This window comes from Bubalus bubalis, chromosome 12 (assembly GCF_019923935.1).
Source record: "Bubalus bubalis isolate 160015118507 breed Murrah chromosome 12, NDDB_SH_1, whole genome shotgun sequence".
In the NCBI taxonomy this organism is placed as follows: Eukaryota; Metazoa; Chordata; class Mammalia; order Artiodactyla; family Bovidae; genus Bubalus; species Bubalus bubalis.
Genome location: NC_059168.1, coordinates 6,825,124 through 6,846,465, shown reverse-complemented (window position 1 = coordinate 6,846,465; position 21,342 = coordinate 6,825,124). Strand labels below are relative to the sequence as shown.

Here is a 21,342-nt window from a genome sequence, read left to right as displayed (position 1 = left end):
GTGTAGATCTTCTGTCTGGCTTTTTGTATAGTTGCCAGTGTTTTGATATTGAGGTGAGTGAGCTTTTTGTATATTTTGAGACTGGTGTCTTGTGGATCATATTGTTGGCAACTATTTTCTCCCATTCTCTGTTACTTTTTTATTGTTCAAAATCCTTTTATTTGACTAAGTCTCATTTTTTATTTTTGTATTACCTTGGGAGCTAGAAGTGAGAAAACAATGAGATGATTTCTGACTGTGGTCTCCCTTTGTTTTTCTCTAGGAGTTTGTGGTGTGGTGTCTTCCTGTTTAAGTCCTCTAGCCATTTTGAGTTCCTTTTTTTTGGAGGGGTGGGTAGCTGTGTGGGTGTCTTCTAATTTCAGTGATTATTTGTGGGTGTTCAACTTCCCCACCTCCACTTGCTGTACAGACTGTCTTTTCCCCATTGTATATTCTTACTTCCTCCGTCAAAGATTGACCATAGGTCTGTGGGTTTGTGCCTGGGGTTTCCATTCTTTCCCATTGCCCCATAGGTCTGTTTCTCTGCCAGGACCCCCTTGTTTTGAATACTGTAGCTCTGTAGTGTTGTGTGGCGTCTGGGAGGGTTATGCCCCCTGCTTTGTTCCTGGTCCTCAGAATGGCTTTGGCAGTTTGGGGGTTATTTATGGTTCCCTATAAATTTAGAATTACTTGTTCTAATTCTGTGAAAAATATCATGAGTAATTTGACAGGGATTCCCTTCAATATTTAGATTGCTTTATGAACTATGGCCTTTGTAAAAATATTAATGCTTCTAATCATAGAGTATGGTATGTTTCCATTTCTTCAGTTTCCTTTTATTTTATAGATCTCAGCGTAGGTCTTTCACCTACGTGTTTATTTTAAAATATTTTATTTGATGTGACTTTCTCCTACATAATGTTTGTTTTTAAATATTTTATTTATTTTTTCCCTATCAGATTTCTGTATTCTTATAAAATATGCATAACATTCTCCCCTTTAAAAATTTTTTTTTGTATATTGGTGGAATATTGATATGCTGTGTTATTTTCAGTTATACAGCAAAATTATTTCCTTATTCAGATATCTATTCTTTTTCATGTTCTTTTTACACATAAGTTAATAAAGAGTATTTAGTACAGTGTTATACAGCATGTGCTTATGAATTATCTCTTGTGTATACAATAGTGTATGTATATTAATCTTAACATTTTAAATTATCGTGCCACCTTCCTCAAGTGGTAAAGCTCATTTTTCCTAGTTTGTGAGTCTGTGAGTGTGTTTCTTTTGTTAACAATAAAGTTTAACATACTTTTTAAGGAGTCTCTATAGTGTTGTCCATATTAGCTTTTTCCAATTACATTCCCCATGACAGTGTTGGAGGGATTTTTTTTTCTCCCCAGGCTTTGTTGTTTGTAGATAATTTAATTATGGAAATTTTCATCAGTGTGAGGTGGTACTTCATTGTAGTTATGATCTCTGTTTCTCTAATAATTATCTCCATTAAACATGTTTTCATGTACTCTTTGACCATCTCTATGTCTTTTTAGTAATGTCTGTTTAGATCTTCTGTGCATTTTTTGATTTAGTGTTTTTGATATTGAAGTGAATGAGAAGTTCATATATTTTGCAGTTCAGTTCAGTCACTCGTTCGTGTCCGACTCTTTGCAACCCCACGGACTGCAGCATGCCAGGCTTCCCTGTCCATCACCAACTCCCAGAGCCTACTCAAACTCATGTCCATTGAGTCAGTGATGCCATCCAACCATCTCACCCTCTGTTGTCCCCTTCTCCTCCTTTCTTTAATCTTTCCCAGAATCAGGGTCTTTTCCAATGAGTCAGTTCTTTGTATCAGATGGCCAAAGTATTGGAGCTTCAGCTTCAGCATGTCCTTCCAGTGAATGTTCAGGACTGATTTCCTATAGGATTGGCTGGTTTAATCTCCTAGCTGCTCAAGGGACTCTCAAGAGTCTTCTCCAGCACCACAGTTCAAAAGCATCAATTCTTTGGTGCTCAGCTTTCTTTATGGTCCATCTCTCACATCCATACATGACTACTGGAAAAACCATAGCTTTGACTTTTGACCTTTTTAGACGGACCTTTGTCGGCAAAGAAATGTCTCTGTTTTTTAATGTGCTGTCTAGGTTGGTCATAGCTTTTCTTCCGAGGAGCAATTGTCTTTTAATTTTATGGCTGCAGAATTTCATATTTTGTAGATTAATTGCTTTTTGGTCACATCATTTTCAAATATTAATATCTTCCCTCAATCTTTAACTTTTCATTTTTTTATGCTTTGCTGTGCAAAATTTCATAAGTTTGGTTAGGTCTTATTTATTTTTGCTTTTTTTTCTATTGCCTGAGAGACTGAACTAAGTAAAAATGGTATTAGTACAATTTATGTTAGAGAATATCCTGCCTATATTTTCCTCGAAGTTTTTGTTGTACTTGATCATACATAGTTTTTCAATCCATTTTGTGTTTACTTATTTTTAGGGTAAAAAATGGTCTCGTTTCATTTTTTTGCATGTTGTTGTCCCAGAACAACTTATTGAAGAGACTTCAATTTCTCCATTGTTCATTCTTGCCTCCTTTGAGTAGATTTACTAACCATCATTTCACGCATTAAGTTCCTGACTTTCTATTCCACTCCACTGATCTCTAATTCTGTTTTGTGTCAGTACCATGCTGTTTTGATTAACTTTGTAGCATAGTCTGAAATCAGACAGCTTGATTCCTTCAGCTCCATGGTTTTTTCTTCAAGATTGTTTTAGCTATTTAGGATCTTCTTTTATGCATTGGAGAAGGAAATGGCAACCCACTCCAGTGTTCTTGCCTGGAGAATCCCAGGGACAGGCGAGCCTGGTGGGCTGCCGTCTATGGGGTCACACAGAGTCAGATATGACTGAAGTGACTTAGCATAGGTATCCATACAAATTTTAAAGTTTTTTGTCCTTGATCTGCAAAAAAAACAAAAGCCTTGGTGATTTGATAAATATTGCAATGAGTCCTTTGACTGCCTTGGCTAATGTAGTCATTTTGACAGCTTTTATTCTTCCTATACAATAACATGATTTACCTTTCCATGAGGAGGGCATGGCAACCCACTCCAGTTTTCTTGCCTGGAGAATCCTCATGGACAGAGGAGCCTGGTGGGCTACAGTCCATGGGGTCTCAAAGAGTCGGACATGACTGAGCAACTAAACACAACTTTTTGTATCATCTTCCATTTCTTTTATTTGCATGTTTTAGTTTTTGTAGTACATGTCTTTTGCCTTGTTAGGTATGCTATTCCTAAGCATTTTATTCTTTTTGATGTGATGCTAAATGGGATTATTTCCTTAATTTCTATTTCTGATCTTTCAGTGTTAGTGTGTAGAAATGTAACACATTTTCTCTGTTTTGTTTTGTCTTCTGCAACTATAAAAAATTCATTAATGAGCTCTAGTAGTTTTCTGGTAGCATTGTTAAGATTTTCTATGTATAGCATCATGTCATATGAAAATTGAGATTTTTGCTGCTTCTTTTCCAGTTTGGATTCCTTTTATTTCATTTTCTTCTGCTTGCCATGGCTAGGGCTTCCAAAAATTTGTTGAATGAAAGTGGAGAGAACGGACATCCTTGTCTTGTTCCTGATCTTGGAAGAAATGCTTTCGGCTTTTCATCATTGAGAATGACATTGGCTGTGGATTTCTCATATATGGCCTTTATTATGTTGAGGTAGGTTTTGTCTATGCCCAGTCTCTGGAGAATTTTTATCAAAAATACAAGTTGAGTTTTGTCAAAAAATTCTTCTACATCTATGAGATAATCATATATTTTTTTATTCTGCAGTTTGTTAATGTGGTGTATCACTGGTTGATTTGCAGATACTAAAAAATCCTCGCATTCCTGCGATAAATGCCACTAAATCATGGTGGATGATCCTTTCAATGTACTGTTGGATTCATTTTGCTTGTATTTTGTTGATGATGTTCCCCTCTACATTCTTTAGTGATATTGCCTGTAATTTTGTGATGTCGGCCTGTAATTTTCTTTTCTTTTGGTATCTCCGTCTTGTTTGGGTATCAGGGTGATGGTGACCTCATAGAATGTGTTTGAATGTGTTCTTCCTCTGCAATATTTTGGAAAAGTTTCAGAAGGGTAGGGGGCTTCCCAGGTAGTGCTAGTGGTAAAGAATCCACCTGCCAATGCAGGAGCTGAGATAGACGTGGGTTTGATCCCTGGGTCAGGAAGATGCCCTGGAGGAGGAAATGGCAACCCACTCCAGTATTCTTACCTGGAGAATTCCATGAACAGAGGAGCTTGGCAGGCTACAGTGCACGGGATTGCAGAAGAGTCAGACACAGCTGAGCACACACACACATTTGGTAGAACTCACCTTCCTCCTGTGTTCTCTTGTAATTGGATGACTTTCTTTTATGTTACATTGGATTGCTTTTTATCTACTGTAGATTTGGGGGTTTTGGTTAACTTGTGGTTTTTATATAGCAGTCTATATATATAAGATTTTTTAAGTTGCTGGTCTCTTAATTTTAAATGCGTTTCCACTATCCTACATTTGTGATTTCCTCTTCTCAGGATTGCTAGCTTTGAGATCATATGTGGTGTGGATGATTTTCTACCTTTACTGTTTATTTGTCTTGACCTATGAGCTTTCCCCTTTCCTAACTGTCTTATTTCTAGTTGTGCCTTTTCTATTCCTCCTACAGAAATTCCTTTAGCATTTTTTGTAAAGCTGGTCTGGTGGTGCTGAATCTTTTTAGCTTTTGCTTCTCTGTGAAGCTTTTGATTTCTCCTTCAAGTCAGGAGAGCCTGACTGGGTTGAGTATTCTTGGTTATAGGTTTTTCCCTTTTATTACTTTAAATATGGGCTTCCCAGGTAGCTCAGTGGTAAAGAATCTGCTTGCTGAAGCAGGAGACAAGGGTTTGATCCCTGGGTTGGGACAATCCCCTGGAGAAAGAAATGGCAACCCACTCCAGTAGTCTTGCTGGGAAAATCCCATGGACAGATGAACCTGGTGGGCTACAGTCCATGGGGTCACCAAGAGCTGGACACGACTGAGTGTGCATGCCCTGCACTGCACACTTTAAATACATCATGTCACTTTCCTCTTGGCATGAAAGGTCAAAACAACCTTGTGCTGTGTACGAGTTTCAAAACTGTGACAATGCAGAAACTTACACTCAGGTCTCTTTCCAACTAGGTAGAACCACTAGTGAGAAATAATTCCAAAGACCAAAAAAAAAAAAAAAAAAAAAGGTATTCTGAGGAAAGTTTATCTGGTAAAGAGAAGAATATAAATTCTCATGACCAAAAAAAAAAAAAAAAAAAAATTGCTCTTAGCACTGTTTTATTCTGTTTGCTAAAAATATATTAACTGTTAAAAAAAAATCACCAAAATATGGTGAAATCTCTCTGAATCCTTCCACTGAGATAGTCTGTTTAGGCAAGTTTTATGGATAGCTGACTCCTCACTTTTCCTAAGTTCTTATATTTTTAATTTTTGTTGAAAAATCCCTCAGGAATGTGTTAAAGTAATCCCCTTCTTTCTTTAGAGCACTAAGCATCCTATAAAGTTTGGGGCTGGCAGAGGGTCATAGGGACACAGTCATTGGCCCTGAGAAACTCAGAAGCACCTGGGATGGGGGTGAGCCAGGCTTTGGTCTCCAGATGTCACGGCTCCACCTGACTGCTCTCTACTCTGGCCTTACTTTTACGTTGCTTTGCTTCCTCCCTAAGTGTCAATAACCAATTGTATGCTTCTCTATCCATTCTATTTGCAGATTTCAATATGACTGGAGAAACCAAGTTTATTCCCAGAATTACTAGAGACAACGCTACCATTCCCTGAGGACAGGCCATCTGCTTGACCCTGTGGACTTTAAAGTGACCTGCCACCTCTGCCCTTCTCCTCGGGTACTCACAGCACCATCTGCTTGTTAGAACAGCTACAGGGTAAGAAGAAAGATGCACTGACCCGCTGTGAAAGGCGATCTGATCCTTAGAGTTTGTGAACATTAGAGCTCGCATTTGGATATGAAATCTGTTGATTTTGTTAGGCTCCTGGGTCAAAGGAGAAAAATAAAAACTTTTTGTGAGATGTAAAAGTCTAAGAGGAATGGATAAAAAATGTGGTACATATATACAACGGAATAGCACTCAGCCATTAAAAAGAACAAAATAATGCCATTCGTAGTAACATGGATGGACCTAGAGACTGTCATACCACGTGAAGTAAGTCAGAGAAAGACAAATATGTTATGACATACCTTATATGTGGAACCTAAAAAGAAATGATACAAATGAACCTAATTACAGAACAGAAACAGACTCAGACTTACAGAAGAACTTATGGTGGGGGAAGTTAAGGAGTTTGGGATGGACAGGTACACATTCTATATTTACAATTGATAACCAACAGGGACCTACTGTATAGCACAGGGGACTCTGCTCAATGTCATATGGCAGCCTGGAGGGGAGGGGAGTTTGGGGGACATGCATCCATGTGTATGTACGCTGAGTCCCTTTACTGTCCACCTGAAACTGCCACAACATTGTTAATTGGTTATACTCCAATACAGTTTTTTGTAAAAAGCAAAAAAAAAAAGATTTAAAAGTCTATACAAATGTTGCCCCTATGAGTTTTTGGACCGGTAATAAGTTAAAAAGACTCATATTTAATCTATTTTAGGAGCAAGCAAACAGGCGGAGTGTAGCTGAGCCTACAAAGGGGAGTCAGCCCTCAGCTAATGACCTCTGATCTCCCCAGGAAGAAGGTGCCCTCACTTTCCACACGACCTGGGAGCACGCAGGTAAACTCGGGAGAGAGCCAGCAAAGAAACAGATTTGAAGGAGAACAATCAATACCAGGTTTTGACAATTTTATTGGAAAATAAGTACAGTCCATTGATCAATGATACGTGCTGTACATGAATCTGGTGTCTTTCTATATAAAAATATTTGGTATCTGCTGCAGAATTATATAAACAAGGTTTTTTTTTAAATCATTAACCAGTACAAATATAATTTATCAAAAAACTCATTAGAAAAATGGCTCAATACCCTCTTTTACTGCAAATAGAGGCAGAAGGGGGAAAATAAAAATTCTGCTAAGCCAGTTTTAACAACTGGAAATGGAATACTTCACTATACTTGCAAACTTTTCTTAAACACTCACACTGACCAAGAAGAAAAATTCCCATCAGATTATGCAGTAAAATCTAATTAATGGGGAAGGCCTGAAAGGAAAAGGTTAAAGGGAAACTGAACGAAGGTTTTCAAAAAATAAAATAACCTGTGGAAATTTTTGAACAGTAAAGCACAGTGTACATTATGTGTGCAAATTTCTTCTGAAGGCATTGCCAACAAAGAGACACCCCTGCCTTTTCTGCAGAGAACAGGGCTTGGAGCTGGAGGCAGAAGCAACTTCCTGGAGAGACAGCCTAAATACAATCAGACTGACAGAAACAGAACAAGTGCCTGAGGGCAGTTTCTTGAGGAAAGGGACTTGGAGTAAATTTTGAGTTTTAATAAAATTTGGGTCAGCTAGAGAAAACGTGAAGAGGATTTCTGGTCAGAGGAGACGGGAAAGAGAGGCAGAGATGGAGGGAGGCTGGGGACAGGTGTGAAGGTGAACGATCTGGGCGTGTGCAGAGCAGGACTGAGAGGTGTCAGATGCTCATGGGCGGAAGTGGGCTTTCGCCCAGGAGGAGCCCATGGAGGCGGTCTAGCAAGGGCATTTTAAGATCCGAGCATCGTAGAAAGACGTTTCATCTGTAGGCTGTGTGTGTGACAGAGTGAGAGGAGGAGGTGACTTGGAAGTGGACCTTCCAGAGAAGTGACGAGTCCAGGAATAGGCAGAAGAATAAAGGTGGAACCAAGTGGTCACTGCAGGGGGAAGGCATTAAGAGGTGGGTCCATACTCTGCTATTCTTGCTCCCAAAATTCTCTCTCTCCTGCAGAAAGGTAAGGTTATTTCAAATCCTTAAGAGTCAGGGGAATTCCTTTGCTCATTGAAATGACAGTTTTAAAGGTTCCATGAAATGAAATTCCATCTTTGGAAAGTGACTGCCAGCTGTCTGTCGAGAGGTATGGGAAATGCAAGGCAGACGGAAAGTTCTCCAAGAATGCTTCTACATCCTCTGGGAAGTACAGGTCTCAGTCTGCCAGTAGCTATGCCCAGGAGAACCCCTCGAGGGCCTGCTGTGCCCAGACTGGGCCACAGCCCTGCCCTCAGACCCTGGGAGACTTCCTAAATCTGTCTATAGATGGTGAATATTACCTGCATATGCATTCCTCTGGTTTGCTGCCCAGCGCCTTTTCTCAGCAGTCCAAACATTCAGACAGGGCATCCAGCGCCTTCTTAAAGGACTTCCCAAGCCCTCGGCCTGGAGTTGCCCTGGTCACAGAGCAACTTTCGCCACACCCTGCCCCCTTAATCCGGTCCCAGGTGACCTCAGGGATAAGGGACTAAACAGGTGTGTAGGATGACCGTGCAAGTCAGTGAGGCCCAGCCTGCAGTGCCCGAAGACAGGAGTCACCAAGGAACTCTTGGCCAAGCTTCTCCACTACCCAAGAGGCACATGGATCTCCATGGGTCGTTTCTCCTTAGAGTCCAGCAGGGTGGCCGGGGACAGCAGCTGGTGCTTGGATAAACGCCGCTGCCGCTGGACTGGCATGTGGTACCTGACCTTCTTCCAGAATCTCGAGTTCATAGACTGCGACCCCTCTCTAAAGTCCCCTGACCAGCGTATGACCCCCTGTTTCTGCTTAATGAATTTAATGGATTCTGGCATTTTCTCATAGTCTGGAATCTTCTCCAGCTCCAATAGGACGACTTTAATTCCTTCCTGAATGAGAGCATTGTACATGGCCACCTGCTCTTCAGATGAATTCCCCGGCCAGCTGAATCCTGACGTTTCTGGGACCAAAATGATAATCAGTCTCCTGCTTTTCTTTACATTTTCATTAACAACCTCAACAATGCCTGAAAAACATGAGACACAGCATAGTAAGTAAACTTTCAATCTATAATCCTTCCCTCCAGAACCAAGACCCCTCAAGGTTCTTCCCACCCCATCACCTATGTCTCCCGATACTCTTTCTTCTTGCCTTAAATTGAAGGAGTTTATCATTTTACAGAAGAGCTCAAACACTGACCCACAAAAGGTGAGTATTTCATGGCAGAGTAGGAGTACTTTAAGAATAAATTTTATAAACTTTCTTGCTAAACCACTGGATCTACATCACTCCTATTTTACCATCAGTTGTAAAGTAACTACTAGATCTAACTAGTTAAGTTCTGCAAAACGAAATACAATTTAGTTAATTGTTGCCCCAATAGAGTGTGAGAAAAGTAAACACTTGCATTTAATATGAAAATCATCATGTGCCACTACGCTGTTCTTGTTTGGTCTCTCGGTCGTGTCTGACTCTTTTCGACCCTTTGGACTGAAGCCCACCAGGCTCCTTTGTCCATGGGATTCCCCAGGTAAGAATACTAGAAAGGGTTGCCATTTTCTCCTCCAGGGGATCTTCCTGAACCAGGGATTGGCAGGCAGATTCTTTACCGCTGAGCCACCAAGGAAGTCCCACTTAAGAGGCTCTTCAAGTTGTCAAGTATGTATACCCAGGCTGCAGTCTTCCACCTTTAGTAACCTGGAGAATCCCAGGGACGGGAGAGCCTGGTGGGCTGCAGTCTATGGGGTCGCACAGAGTCGGACACGACTAACGTGACTTAGCAGCAGCAGTAATTCAATTAGTTATCCAACTTTAGTAATTCAATTAGTTATACAAGATGTTACTTCTTTCCACTGCACACGTACTTTCCCCAACGTAGTCGTCTCGGCCACAGATGAACAACTTATAGCCGCATTGTTTTTCCAAGACCTCAGGCATGACTTTAAACACAAAAATATCCAAGTTACAGGTGGACCCTTCCCCAGGGGTCTTTGGACATAGTATGTATGCATCATACGTCTTTCCATCTGAAACTAAAAGGGAAAATGCAATGGTTTTAGAACCAAAAGAAAAAATGAGATTTGCTAAAGTCAGTATCACAAACATGCATTTCATAGTGAATTACTAATTTTGTGTACAATGGTACACAGCAACAATACCAAAAAGTATAATGTCTTTTTATTTTTTTAATATTATTTTATTTTTTAACTTTACAATATTGTATTGGTTTTGCCATATATCAACATGAATCCGCCACAAGTATACATGTGTTCCCCATCCTGAACCCTCCTCCCCGCTCCTTCCCCGTACCATCCCTCTGGGTCGTCTCAGTGCACCAGCCCCAAGCATCCAGTATCGTGCATCAAACCTGGACTGGCAACTCGTTTCATATATGATATTATACATGTTTCAATGCCATTCTCCCAAATCATCCCACCCTCTCCCTCTCCCACAGAGTCCAAAAGACTGTTCTATAATGTCTTTTTAAAGTATTCACCTCTGACAAGTTTTTTTATTGCGTTTCACTACTAAGTTCTCATATTATTCAAAGGTCCCCCATAAGGAAAGATTCTTCACCTGCCTAGTATGAAACTCTCATTTCCTTGTTCTCATCTTACTCAAATGTCTCAGTCCTGAATTCTATCCACTCTTCCTTTTATGTATTAGTGTTGTTGTTTAGTCACTAAGTTGTGTCTGACTCTTTTTGTGACCCCATGGACTGTAGCCCACCATACTCCCTTGTCCGTGGGATTCTACAGGCAAGAACACAGGAGTGGGTTGCCGTTTTCTTCTCCAGGGGATCTTTCCAACCCAGGTATCAAACCCGTTTCTCCTGCATTGGCAGGCAGATTCTATACCACTCAGCCACCAGGGAAGCCCATATATTAGTGGAGTAGTAGTTTTTTCTGAGATTTAAACAAAATAGAGAATGCTTCCCTGGTGCAGGAAAACTGAGTCATTTCTTTCATTTTATGGCAGATAATGGGGTGATCTCTGTGCTACCTAGCACAGAGCAAGTCTTCAACCGTGGCTTCTGAATAACTGGATTTATAAGCAGATGCTCTAAATGCCAGGCTATCCCACCATTATGAACACCAGAGCAGTAACTTAGAAAATATTAATACTATTCAGTCATGAAACTATAATTATGTATAATTACATTATTTTGTATGGACCACATTTCATTTTAAAATTTGAATAAAAACCCTCTTAACTACCCCCACTTTCTCAGGAAAATACTGCATAGAATACAAAATTGTACCTTTTTTCGGGAGGAAATCATAGAAGGAATCTCTGTACCAAAGCACAATGTCAACCTTGAAGACTTTGTAGATGCAAACAGAGCATGTAATTACCAATGTTAACATGACGAATATACCAACTGTGGGCTTCTGGAAATCAGGGACTATAGCAGAGAAGGGGGAAAAACACATTAGAACCCAAAGACTTAAAAACTGAGCATGGAAAATTAAACATTACCATCCCAGAGAAACCATATTTGGGATCAGTCTGTAAGTCCAAATTCCAGACAGTATTAACTCATTCATTACTGTATCTTAGTAATGGATTATTGTTGTTGTTGTTATTTAGTTGCTAAGTCATGACTGACTCCTTTGTGACCCCATGGACTATAGCCTGCCAGGCTCCTCTGTCCATGGTATTTCCCAGGTAAGAATACTGGAGTGGGTTACCATTTCCTTCTCCAGGGGATCTTCCCAACCCAGGGATCGAATCTGAGCCCCTTGCATTTACAGGCAGATTCTTTACCACTGAGCCACCAGGGAAGCCCCTATTAATGGATACTAATCTACAAAGGCATTGAGGATGGATACTGTATAAAACTAAGGTGCACTGTATTTAATTCCCACTTAAGTAGTATGCAATAACATAGAAAAAACACCAAAGACCATAAGATAGAGCACTTCATAGGAATATGAGTAAAGTCAAAGTCACTCAGAAGCCTACAAACGTTCTACAAAAGTAGAAGAGCCAGGTGAAAAAAGTGGTAGACTAGAGGAAAGCAAAGAAGAGTTTAGGACTGCCAGACAGCGTTTCACACTGCACATTCTCCCAGCTGCACAGGCTAGTCACTCAGCTGATAACCGCGGAGGAGTCTGGTGGAGAGGTAAGGGGGAGGAGGGCGGAGAAAGAAGAAAGTGGAAATCAAGGTAGACTAATGTCCAATTGGCCTAATTGATAGTTCACATTTATACTCAATTATTGCAGCTTTTTAAAATATTTATTTATTTATTGGGCTGTGTCGGGTCTTAGGTGTGGCACTCAGGCTCTCTAGTTGTGATGCTTGGGGTTGGTTGCTCCATAGCATGTGGTATCTTGGTTCCCCAACCATGATCCAACCCATATCCCCTGCATTGCAAGGCAGATTCTTAACCACTGGACCTCCAGGGAAGTCCCCAACTGTAGCTTTGTACAAGATCATCTTATCTGAAGTGTAAATCTTCCAGACTATTTTTATTCAAGACTACCTTAACTATTTTTCCAATATGACTTTTAGAATAAACACACCCACAACAACATGCCCACACAAACAAACACCCGCACCTACACAAATACTGCTGAGATTTTGATTGGAACTGCTTTCAATGTACAGATTAATTTGAGGGGAAATTAAAAGATGCTTACTCCTTGGAAGGAAAGTTATGACCAACCTAGATAGCATATTGAAAAGCAGAGACATTACTTGGCCAACAAAGGTCCATCTAGTCAAGGCTATGGTTTTTCCTGTGGTCATGTATGGATGTGAGAGTTGGACTGTGAAGAAGGCTGAGCACCGAAGAATTGATGCTTTTGAACTGTGGTGTTGGAGAAGACTCTTGAGAGTCCCTTGGACTGCAAGGAGATCCAACCAGTCCATTCTGAAGGAGATCAGCCCTGGGATTTCTTTGGAAGGAATGATGCTAAAGCTGAAACTCCAGTACTTTGGCCACCTCATGCGAAGAGTTGACTCACTGGAAAAGATTCTGATGCTGGGAGGGATTGGGGGCAGGGGGAGAAGGGGACAACAGAGGATGAGATAGCTGGATGGCATCACTGACTCGATGGACGTGAGTCTGAGTGAACTCCAAGAGTTGGTGATGGACAGGGAGGCCTGGCGTGCTGCGATTCATGGGGTCACAAAGAGACAGACACAACTGAGCGACTGAACTGAACTGAAGAGTATTTATAATACTGAGTCTTTCAATCTGTGGGTATCCCTCCATCTATTAGGTCTTTATCTCAGTAATTATTTTTAGTTTGTATCAGATTTTGAACAATTGTTGCTGCATTTATTCCTAAGTATTTGATAGTTTTGATGCTATTATAAATGCTATTTTTTAAAACTTTCATTATTGGTATTTAAAGATATACATAGAAATACTATATATACACACATATAGCAATCCACTCCAGTATTCTTGCCTGGAGAATTCCAGGGGTAGTGGAGGAGCCTGGCTGGCTGCAGTCCACAGGGTCACAAAGAGTCAGACATGACTGAATGACTAACTTTCACTATTGAAATTTCTAAATTCATTTACTTTCTAATAGTTTGTCCATAGGTTCTTTTCATTTTTTTCCATGTAAACATTCATAAATATTTTAATTCAACTATAAATTATCTTAAAATGTTTCACACACTTTAAAATTTTTATTTATTGCAGTATAGTTTATTTATAATGTTGTTTCAGGTGTACAGCAAAGTGATTAAGTTATATATATATGTGTGTGTGTGTCTATACACTTTTCCTGGCTTCCCTGGTGGCTCAGAGGTAAAGAATTTGCCTGCCACTGTAGGAGAGACAGGTTTGATCCCTGAGTTTGGAAGACCCCACAGCCAGAGGACCCTGGCTGGCTACAGTCCATGAGGTCACAAAAGATCTGGACACGATTTAGAAACTAAACAACAACATATATACTTTTTCAGATTTTCTTTCCCTTATAGGTTATTACAAAATACTGAGTACATAGTATTTGCTATGTACAGTATGTTCTTGTTGGTTATCTATTTTATATATATTAGTGTGTACATGTTAATCTTGACCTCCTAATTTATCCCTCTCCCTCTCCTTTGGTAGGGCTTCCCTGATAGCTCAGCTGGTAAAGAATCTGCCTGCAATGCGAGAGACCTGGGTTCGGATCCTTGGGTTGGGAAGATCCCCTGGAGAAGAGATCCCCTGGAGAAGGGAATGGCTACCCACTCCAGTATTCTGGCCTGGAGAATTCCACGGAATGTATTGTCCATGGGGTCGTAAAGAGTTGGACATGACTGAGTGACTTTCACATTCATTCTGATCAGAGGGAAGTGATAGAGAAATGCAGATCAGAACTACAATAAACTATTAATTATTGATGTTGAACATTTTTCCATATGCCTGTTGGCCATCTATAGGTCTTCTTTGAAAAAAATGTCTATTTAGGTCTTCTGCCCATTTTTTGACTGGCTTTTTGTTGTTATTGAGTTACATAACTAGAGATTAATCCCTTTCCAGTCACATTGTCTACAAATATTTTCTCTAATTCTTTAAGTTGTCTTTTCATTTTGTTTATAGTTTCATTTGTTGTACAAAAGCTTTTAAGTTTAATTAGGTCCCATTTGGTTTTGTTTTTATTTACTTTATCTAGAAAAATGGATCAGAAATAGTATTGCTGTGGTGGTGGAAATATTTCTAAGTCATGTCCGATTCTTGTGACCCCATGGACTGTATGTAGTCTGCCAAGCTCCTCTATCCATGGGATTCTCCAGGCAAAAATACTGTGGGTTGCCATTTCCTTCTCCAGGGGATCTTCCCCACCCAGGGATCAAATTCACTTCTCCTGCACTGCAGGCATATTCTTTACTACAGAGCCACCAAGGAAGTCCAATATTGCCGTGATGTATGTCAAAGAGTGTTCTGCCTCTGCTTTCCTGCAGGAGGGCAAGACATAGCTCCACCCACCAGGAGGCCTGAACAAGCCTCTAAACCAGCCTCACCCACCAGAGGGCAGACACAAGAAAACTGTCATCTCGCAGCCTGTGGAACTGAGTTTGCAAACAGGTCAGAACCTACCCTGGGACCATGGCCCCGGCCCTTGGGTGATGAGAGGGAGGTGTACTGATGGGACAATAGAATGTTCCCTATAGAGGCCACTTCTCCAAGGTCAAGAAACACGACTAACCTTCCATATACACAAAAATTCAAATAGAAATCTACACAAAATGGGACAGCAAAGGAATACATTCCAGACAAAGGAGCAAGATAAAGCCCTTCACCTAGAAAAACGACTAACTGAAGTGGAGATACGCAGTCTACCCAAGAAGGAGTTCAGTATACTGATCATAAAGATCACAGAGTTCTACTCAGGAAAAGGGTGGATGTGAGGAGTGAGAAGTTACAAGAAGTTTTAACAACCCAACAGAGCGGAAGGATACCATAAAATACACTAGAAGGAGTCAATGGTAGAATAAATGAGACAGAAAAATAAATCCATGAGCTGGAACACAAATACTGTCAATATTGTGTTTGATTATACAATGTATGAAACCAGTAACTTCTGACATCCTCTCTGGAAAGTAGATATTTTGGCTTCCCCTGTGCATCCATCATGGAGTTGTTTACCTAAAACTATATTCATTAGGCACCTAGGATGATCAAGATGCAGGTCAAGAAGCAACAGTTAGAACAGGATATGGAACAACAGACTGGTTCCAAATCAGGAAAGGAGTACGTCAAGGCTGTATATTGTCACCCTGTTTATTTAACTTATATGCAGAGTACATCATGTCAAATGCCAGGCTGGATGAAGCACAAGCTGGAATCACGATTTCCGGGAGAAATATCAATAACCTCAGATATGCAGATGACACCACCCTTATGGCAGAAAGTGAAGAGGAACTAAAGAGCCTCTTGATGAAAGTAAAAGCAGAGAGGAAAAGGTTGGCTTAAAACTCAACATTCAAAAAACTAAGATCATGGCATCCGTCCCATTCCTTCCTGGCAAATAGATGGGGAAACAGTGAGAGACTTTATTTTGGGGGGCTCCAAAATCACTGCAGATGGTGACTGGAGCCATGAAATTAAAAGACGCTTACTCCTTGGAAGAAAAGTTCAAACTAGACAGCATATTAAAAAGCAGAGACATTTCTTTGCCAACAAAGGTCCATCTAGTCAAAGCTATGGTTTTTCCAGTAGTCATGTATGGATGTGAGGGTTGGACTATAAAGAAAGCTGAGCACCAAAGAAATGATGCTTTTGAACTGTGGTATTGGAGAAGACTCTTGAGAGTCCCTTGGACTACAAGGAGATACAACCAATCCATCCTAAAAGAAATCAGTCCTGAACACTCATTGGAAGGACGGAAGCTGAAACTCGAATACTTTGGCCACCTGATGTGAAGAACTGACTCATTGGAAAAGACCCTGATACTGGGAAAGATTGAAGGCAGGAGGATAAGGGGACAACAGAGGATGAGATGGTTGGACGGCATCACCGACTCTACGGACATGAGTTTGAGTAAGCTCCGGGAGTTGGTGATGGACAGGGAAGCCTGGTGTGCTGCAGTCCATGGGGTCGCAAAGAGTCGGACACGACTGAGCTGAACTGATGATCAGACTTAAGCTGCTAACTAGCTCTGGAAATAGAATGATTAGCAATTGTCTGCATTATCATAGAACTTACAATCACGTAAAGAAAACTAAGTAAGATAGATATGGAAATACATAGGCAGAGAGATGCGTTAAGAGAAGGAAAGTAGGGCAAAAAAACTTCACAGAAGATACAGTTCACCTGAGAAGTAAAGTGAATGGAAGTCCCCAGGTTAAAAGGAATCTAAGAGCATTGTGGGCAGAGGAAATAGCATGGCAAACCTCAAGGTCATGATATCTCACCATGGGAATACAAAGCTGCATTTCAAATAAATGACTCTCTTGTTTACCTGGATGTATTAGTTGTATATATGCTGTGCTTATTCCTTCTGTATTCTTGGCTAAACAGGTAAATGGATGCAGGAAAAATTTACTTTCCACTGCCGAAATATTAAGCCGTGCGAGGACTGTACTCCTTCTTCTGTTTAAAGGATTCTCCACTCTGTTCAAAAGAATAAGTAAAATTGTACAGATGGCATCAATTATAGAAACAATACATATACCTGGTTTATCTCCTTGTCACATCCACTGCAGCAGTAAGAATCACCAGCCTAAAGCACAGCTGTAAGAATAAGGCTATAAGCAGCACACTGATCTGATATTTGATAGCTCTGGGACCACTTACTAGCAGAGAGAAATCAAATCAAAATGACCAGCTTCAAAAAAAATGGGGATTCTGGGCTCCATAGGACACAGAGAATATATGAAATAAGAGTAGATCGAGACAGATGGGCAAGGTTCCTGGGTGATGCTAAGGGTTGGGAGTTTCTCCCTGGAGAAGTGACAGGGAGCCATCAGAGACTTGAGCAGGAGCATGCTTTAGTTCTTGGTTACATTTCATGCTGCTGCTGCTAAGTCACTTTAGTCGTGTCCGACTCTGTGCGACCCCATGGACTGCAGCCTACCAGGCTTCTCCGTCCATGGGATTCTCCAGGCAAGAGCACTGGAGTGGGTTGCCATTTCCTTCTCCATACATTTCATGAGTCTTCTCTAAACTACTTTAAAAATGAAATGACGTGAAGGAAAATTCAGGACGATTGCATCATTGGAATGTTGCAATTTTTAACTGAATTTAAGAGAAAGCCTTCCAAGTGGTCTGGAATTGGTACCATAATAACATGTAGTTCACCTGTATTGTACAAGATCTTTTGAATCCTACTTAGCAAAAGTAAAGGGTCAATCAAAGACCCACTTGGAGAAGGAAATGGCAACCCACTCCAGTATTCTTGCCTGGAAAATCCCATAAGGAGCCAGGTGGGGTACAGTCCCCAGGGTCACAACAACTAAGCACAGTGGCCACTCATCCTTGGCACTAACCCTTGCTTTGTTATTTAGTCACTCAGTCATGTCCAGCTCTTTACGACCCCATGGACTGTAGCCCCCCAGGATCCCCATCCATGGGATTTCCCAGGCAAGAACACTGGAGTGAGTTGCTACTTCCTCCTCCAGGGAATCTTCTCAACCCAAGGACTGAATCTGCATCTTCTGCATTGTAGGTGGATTCTTTACAAGTGAGCCACCAGAGAAGCCAAGCCTTGCTACCCTTGGAATTTAATACCACAGTTTGTCTAGGGTACAACTGACTCTTGGCATACTTACGTGATAAAGTCTTCCTCTAGCACAGGAGTATATGTACTAACCATTGACCCATTCCACTTCCAGTAGACATAGTTACTTAGCCGGCCAGTAACATTGCAGATCAATTGAAGCCAGGATCCTGCAAAGCAATGTATTTTTAAATCATAACATCAATGGACTCTGTTCTATCTAGATTAACAAATGACTGTTGAATAAAAATTTTAAAGTATAAGAAAGGAAAAAGAAATTGTTCTTACATCTACCACTTAGAGATGACCACAATTAGTAACTTCATGTATCTTATTCCTTACCTTTCTGTACACTATGCAGCTTTGAAAATTGGGCATTAACATCTACTCTGACTATTGAGAATTTTGGCTCACATGATCAGCCTTCCAAAACAGGCTATTTCATAGTGGTTTAGTATTCCATCATACAGACATATTATGACAAGCTCCTTTCCTATTGCAAAACATAATTTCCTAATTTTTAATTATGATTGATATACCAATGAACATGCCTGTACATCAACACTGCACATATTCTGAAATGTTATCCTCAATTTTTTGAGGTTTATAAGTCAGAGATTGGGGGGATTTTTTTTTGTTTGGATGGCTTTTTTCTCCCTTATAAATCCAATATATTTTCTAAAGATTTTGCTAAGATACTTTATAGACAGCTCTGTTGCAATAGGATCTCTTTTCTTGTTATGTTTACTTGCTGGTTTTTCGTAAACTAGTCTAATACTATAGTATATTAATTTTATATCTGGCCAGTTAGTACAATAATTATTCTAACTTTCCCCAGTAATTCTCCTGAAATTTATAGGTATGTAATTATACAATCGGAAAACAAAGTTATTTTCTCCCCTAGAGTCAGCAAGCCTTGGTTCTTTAATCTTTGCATTAGTGGGCACTTCTGGAACAAGTAACTGTTACAGTAACTGTAAGAAGTTCATGTGGGCAGCTTAGTCTCACTCTTGACTTCAATAAGAAAGTCCAGGCCTGTATAAGGCTTAACACTATAGAGTTTCACAATTAAAAATGCTGGTGATGACTGGTTTGAATTAATGTTATTTATCAAGTGCAGAGGGCTTCCTAGGTGGCTCAGTGGTGAAGCTGCCTGCCAAGTAGGACACACGGGTTTGATCCCTGGGTCAGGAAGATCCTCTGGAGAAGGAAATGGCAACCCACTCAAGTATTCTTGACTGGGAAATCCCATGGACAGAGGAGATTGGCAGGCTACAGTCCATGGGGCCGCAAATCAAGTGCAGAAAGTGTCCCTCAGTTCCTATTTTTCTAAGTCATTTTATTGGTAATTAATGTGAAATCTTATCAAATAAAAGCCTGACTATAGCATAACCTTATGCTACGGTGATGGGCCTCTGATCAATGTGATATTTTAAAATAATTATTTCTAATGTAATGTAGGCGGGAGGAGAAGGGGACGACAGAGGATGAGATAACGGTTGGATGGCATCACTGACTCAGTGGACATGAGTTTGAGTAACCTCCAGGAGTTGGTGATGAACAGGGAAGCCTGGTGTGCTGCAGTCCATGTGGTCGTAAAGAGTTGGACACAAAGGAGAGACTGAACTGAATGTAGTTATTATTTTTAGATCTGTAGATCAAATCTAGGTTTTAGAGAGAGCTCTTAAGTACGCATTCCCAGAGCATGCCTTCTCAACAGGGAAAAATGTACTTCTTAGCGAGGAGAGCAACAAAAGCTTATCTATTGCAATGGTCTGCAGTCCTCTAACGTGCCAGAGTACATATCTGGGCATTAAATATCTGAGAAAGTAAAGAGGATTGGGAAAAAAATGTCCTGTTAGGTGGTACTACTACTGCTAAGTCGCTTCAGTCGTGTCCGACTCTGTGCGACCCCATAGACGGCAGCCCACCAGGCTCCCCCGTCCCTGGGATTCTCCAGGCAAGAATACTGGAGTGGGTTGCCATTTCCTTCTCCAATGCACAAAAGTGAAAAGTGGAAGTGAAGTCGCTCAGTCGTGTCCAACTCTTAGCGACCCCATGGACTGCAGCCCACCAGGCTCCTTTGCCCATGGGATTTTCCAGGCAAGAGTACTGGAGTGGGGTGCCATTGCCTTCTACAGGGGAAGAAAAAAGGGGGAAATAAAAGGTTGAAAACACTGCTCTGAATTCTACTGGCCAATATTTAAAGTCTTCATATCTTTCTTTGTTTACATCTATGAATGTCTGTATATTACCTTCCAACACAAAGAACAACTTGGCCAAGTACAGAATTCAGAGGTCACATATTTTAGCTTTTAATCTCTGTACAATTGTTCTTTGTCTTCATGCAGTTACTATCACAGAAGAAAATTCTATATGCCAGCCTGAATTTTGATCCTCTGATACAAAAGAAAAGTCTGTTTTTATGTTGGGACCAGTGGTTTCCAACAACTTTCAGTGTTGGCAAAAACATTCTATAGTTGTGCTGTCTAATACATAGTCACTAGTCACATCTAAGCCAGTCAGCTCTTGACTGAGGGAATAATATTTAATTAAACTTAATTTACTTAATTTAAATTTAGTGTGGCTGTGTACATAACCACACTTGCCTAGCTGCTACTGTATTGCACAGCTTAGATGTGAATGCCTATAGTATTATGTCTTTATTCTTGAAATAAAACATTATCACTAACTTGGAAAAATAATTCTCTAGAGTAATTTATCTTCTGGGTCTATAGTCTTAGTCTTCTACCTAAAAGCTTAACTCTCTCAGGAAAAGAAATCCATCCTATACCAAATATATTCCATTTCTTATTTCTAGGCCTATTGAACTTGGTCTTTGTTTTTTAAGATTTTTTTTTTTAATGTGGAGCATTTTTAAAGTCTTTATTGAATTTGTCATAATATTGCTTCTGTATTATGTTCTGGTTCTTTGGCCACGAGGCAGGTGAGATCTTAGCTCCCCTCCCTGGGATCGAACCCACACCCCTTATATTGTAAGGCGAAATCTTAACCACTGCACCACCAAGGAAGTCCCTGAACTTGTTTCTCGGCTGATGTCTTCATGAATAGTAACTGTCCATAGAAAAGTAACGCTGAGTCAATGAGACGTGGCTAGATATTTGCCATAAGAGGCAAAAAAATCCAAAGAAACAAGACACGACCTGTGCCACTTTCTAACTTTAGGTACATGCAGTGAACAGCTTGGGCTGTATGCAGCAAAGGTACAGTTTATC

The 21,342-nt window shown here is 40.4% G+C and overlaps 1 protein-coding gene and 1 long non-coding RNA gene across 13 annotated transcripts in view; one reads left to right on the top strand and one right to left on the bottom strand.

The window, feature by feature from the left end:
* Positions 1-18,191, top strand: part of LOC112578002 — an 83,681-nt gene extending 65,490 nt beyond the window's left edge. Inside the window, exons 2-5 of one of the 4 annotated variants that reach the window (XR_006543197.2) lie at positions 5,764-5,935; positions 6,672-6,792; positions 14,850-14,973; positions 18,056-18,191. This is a non-coding gene — a long non-coding RNA (uncharacterized LOC112578002). Of the gene's footprint in view, positions 1-5,763; positions 5,936-6,671; positions 6,793-14,013; positions 14,070-14,849; positions 14,974-15,121; positions 15,252-18,008 lie in introns of those variants that run through there. The other 3 variants (XR_006543199.2, XR_006543198.1, XR_003102142.2) reach the window with 3 other exon arrangements.
* IL1R1 (interleukin 1 receptor type 1) overlaps positions 6,847-21,342 on the bottom strand; it is a 131,301-nt gene continuing 116,805 nt past the window's right edge. For all 9 annotated transcript variants that reach the window (XM_044925713.2, XM_044925712.2, XM_025260762.3 and 6 more), the window contains 5 exons: positions 18,159-18,276; positions 16,850-17,001; positions 11,202-11,345; positions 9,805-9,972; positions 6,847-8,966 (listed from right to left, as the gene is read on the bottom strand). In XM_044925713.2, the coding sequence (XP_044781648.2) occupies positions 8,548-8,966; positions 9,805-9,972; positions 11,202-11,345; positions 16,850-17,001; positions 18,159-18,276 (1,001 nt within the window). In that variant the 3' untranslated portion in view covers positions 6,847-8,547. The remainder of the gene's footprint in view (positions 8,967-9,804; positions 9,973-11,201; positions 11,346-16,849; positions 17,002-18,158; positions 18,277-21,342) is intronic.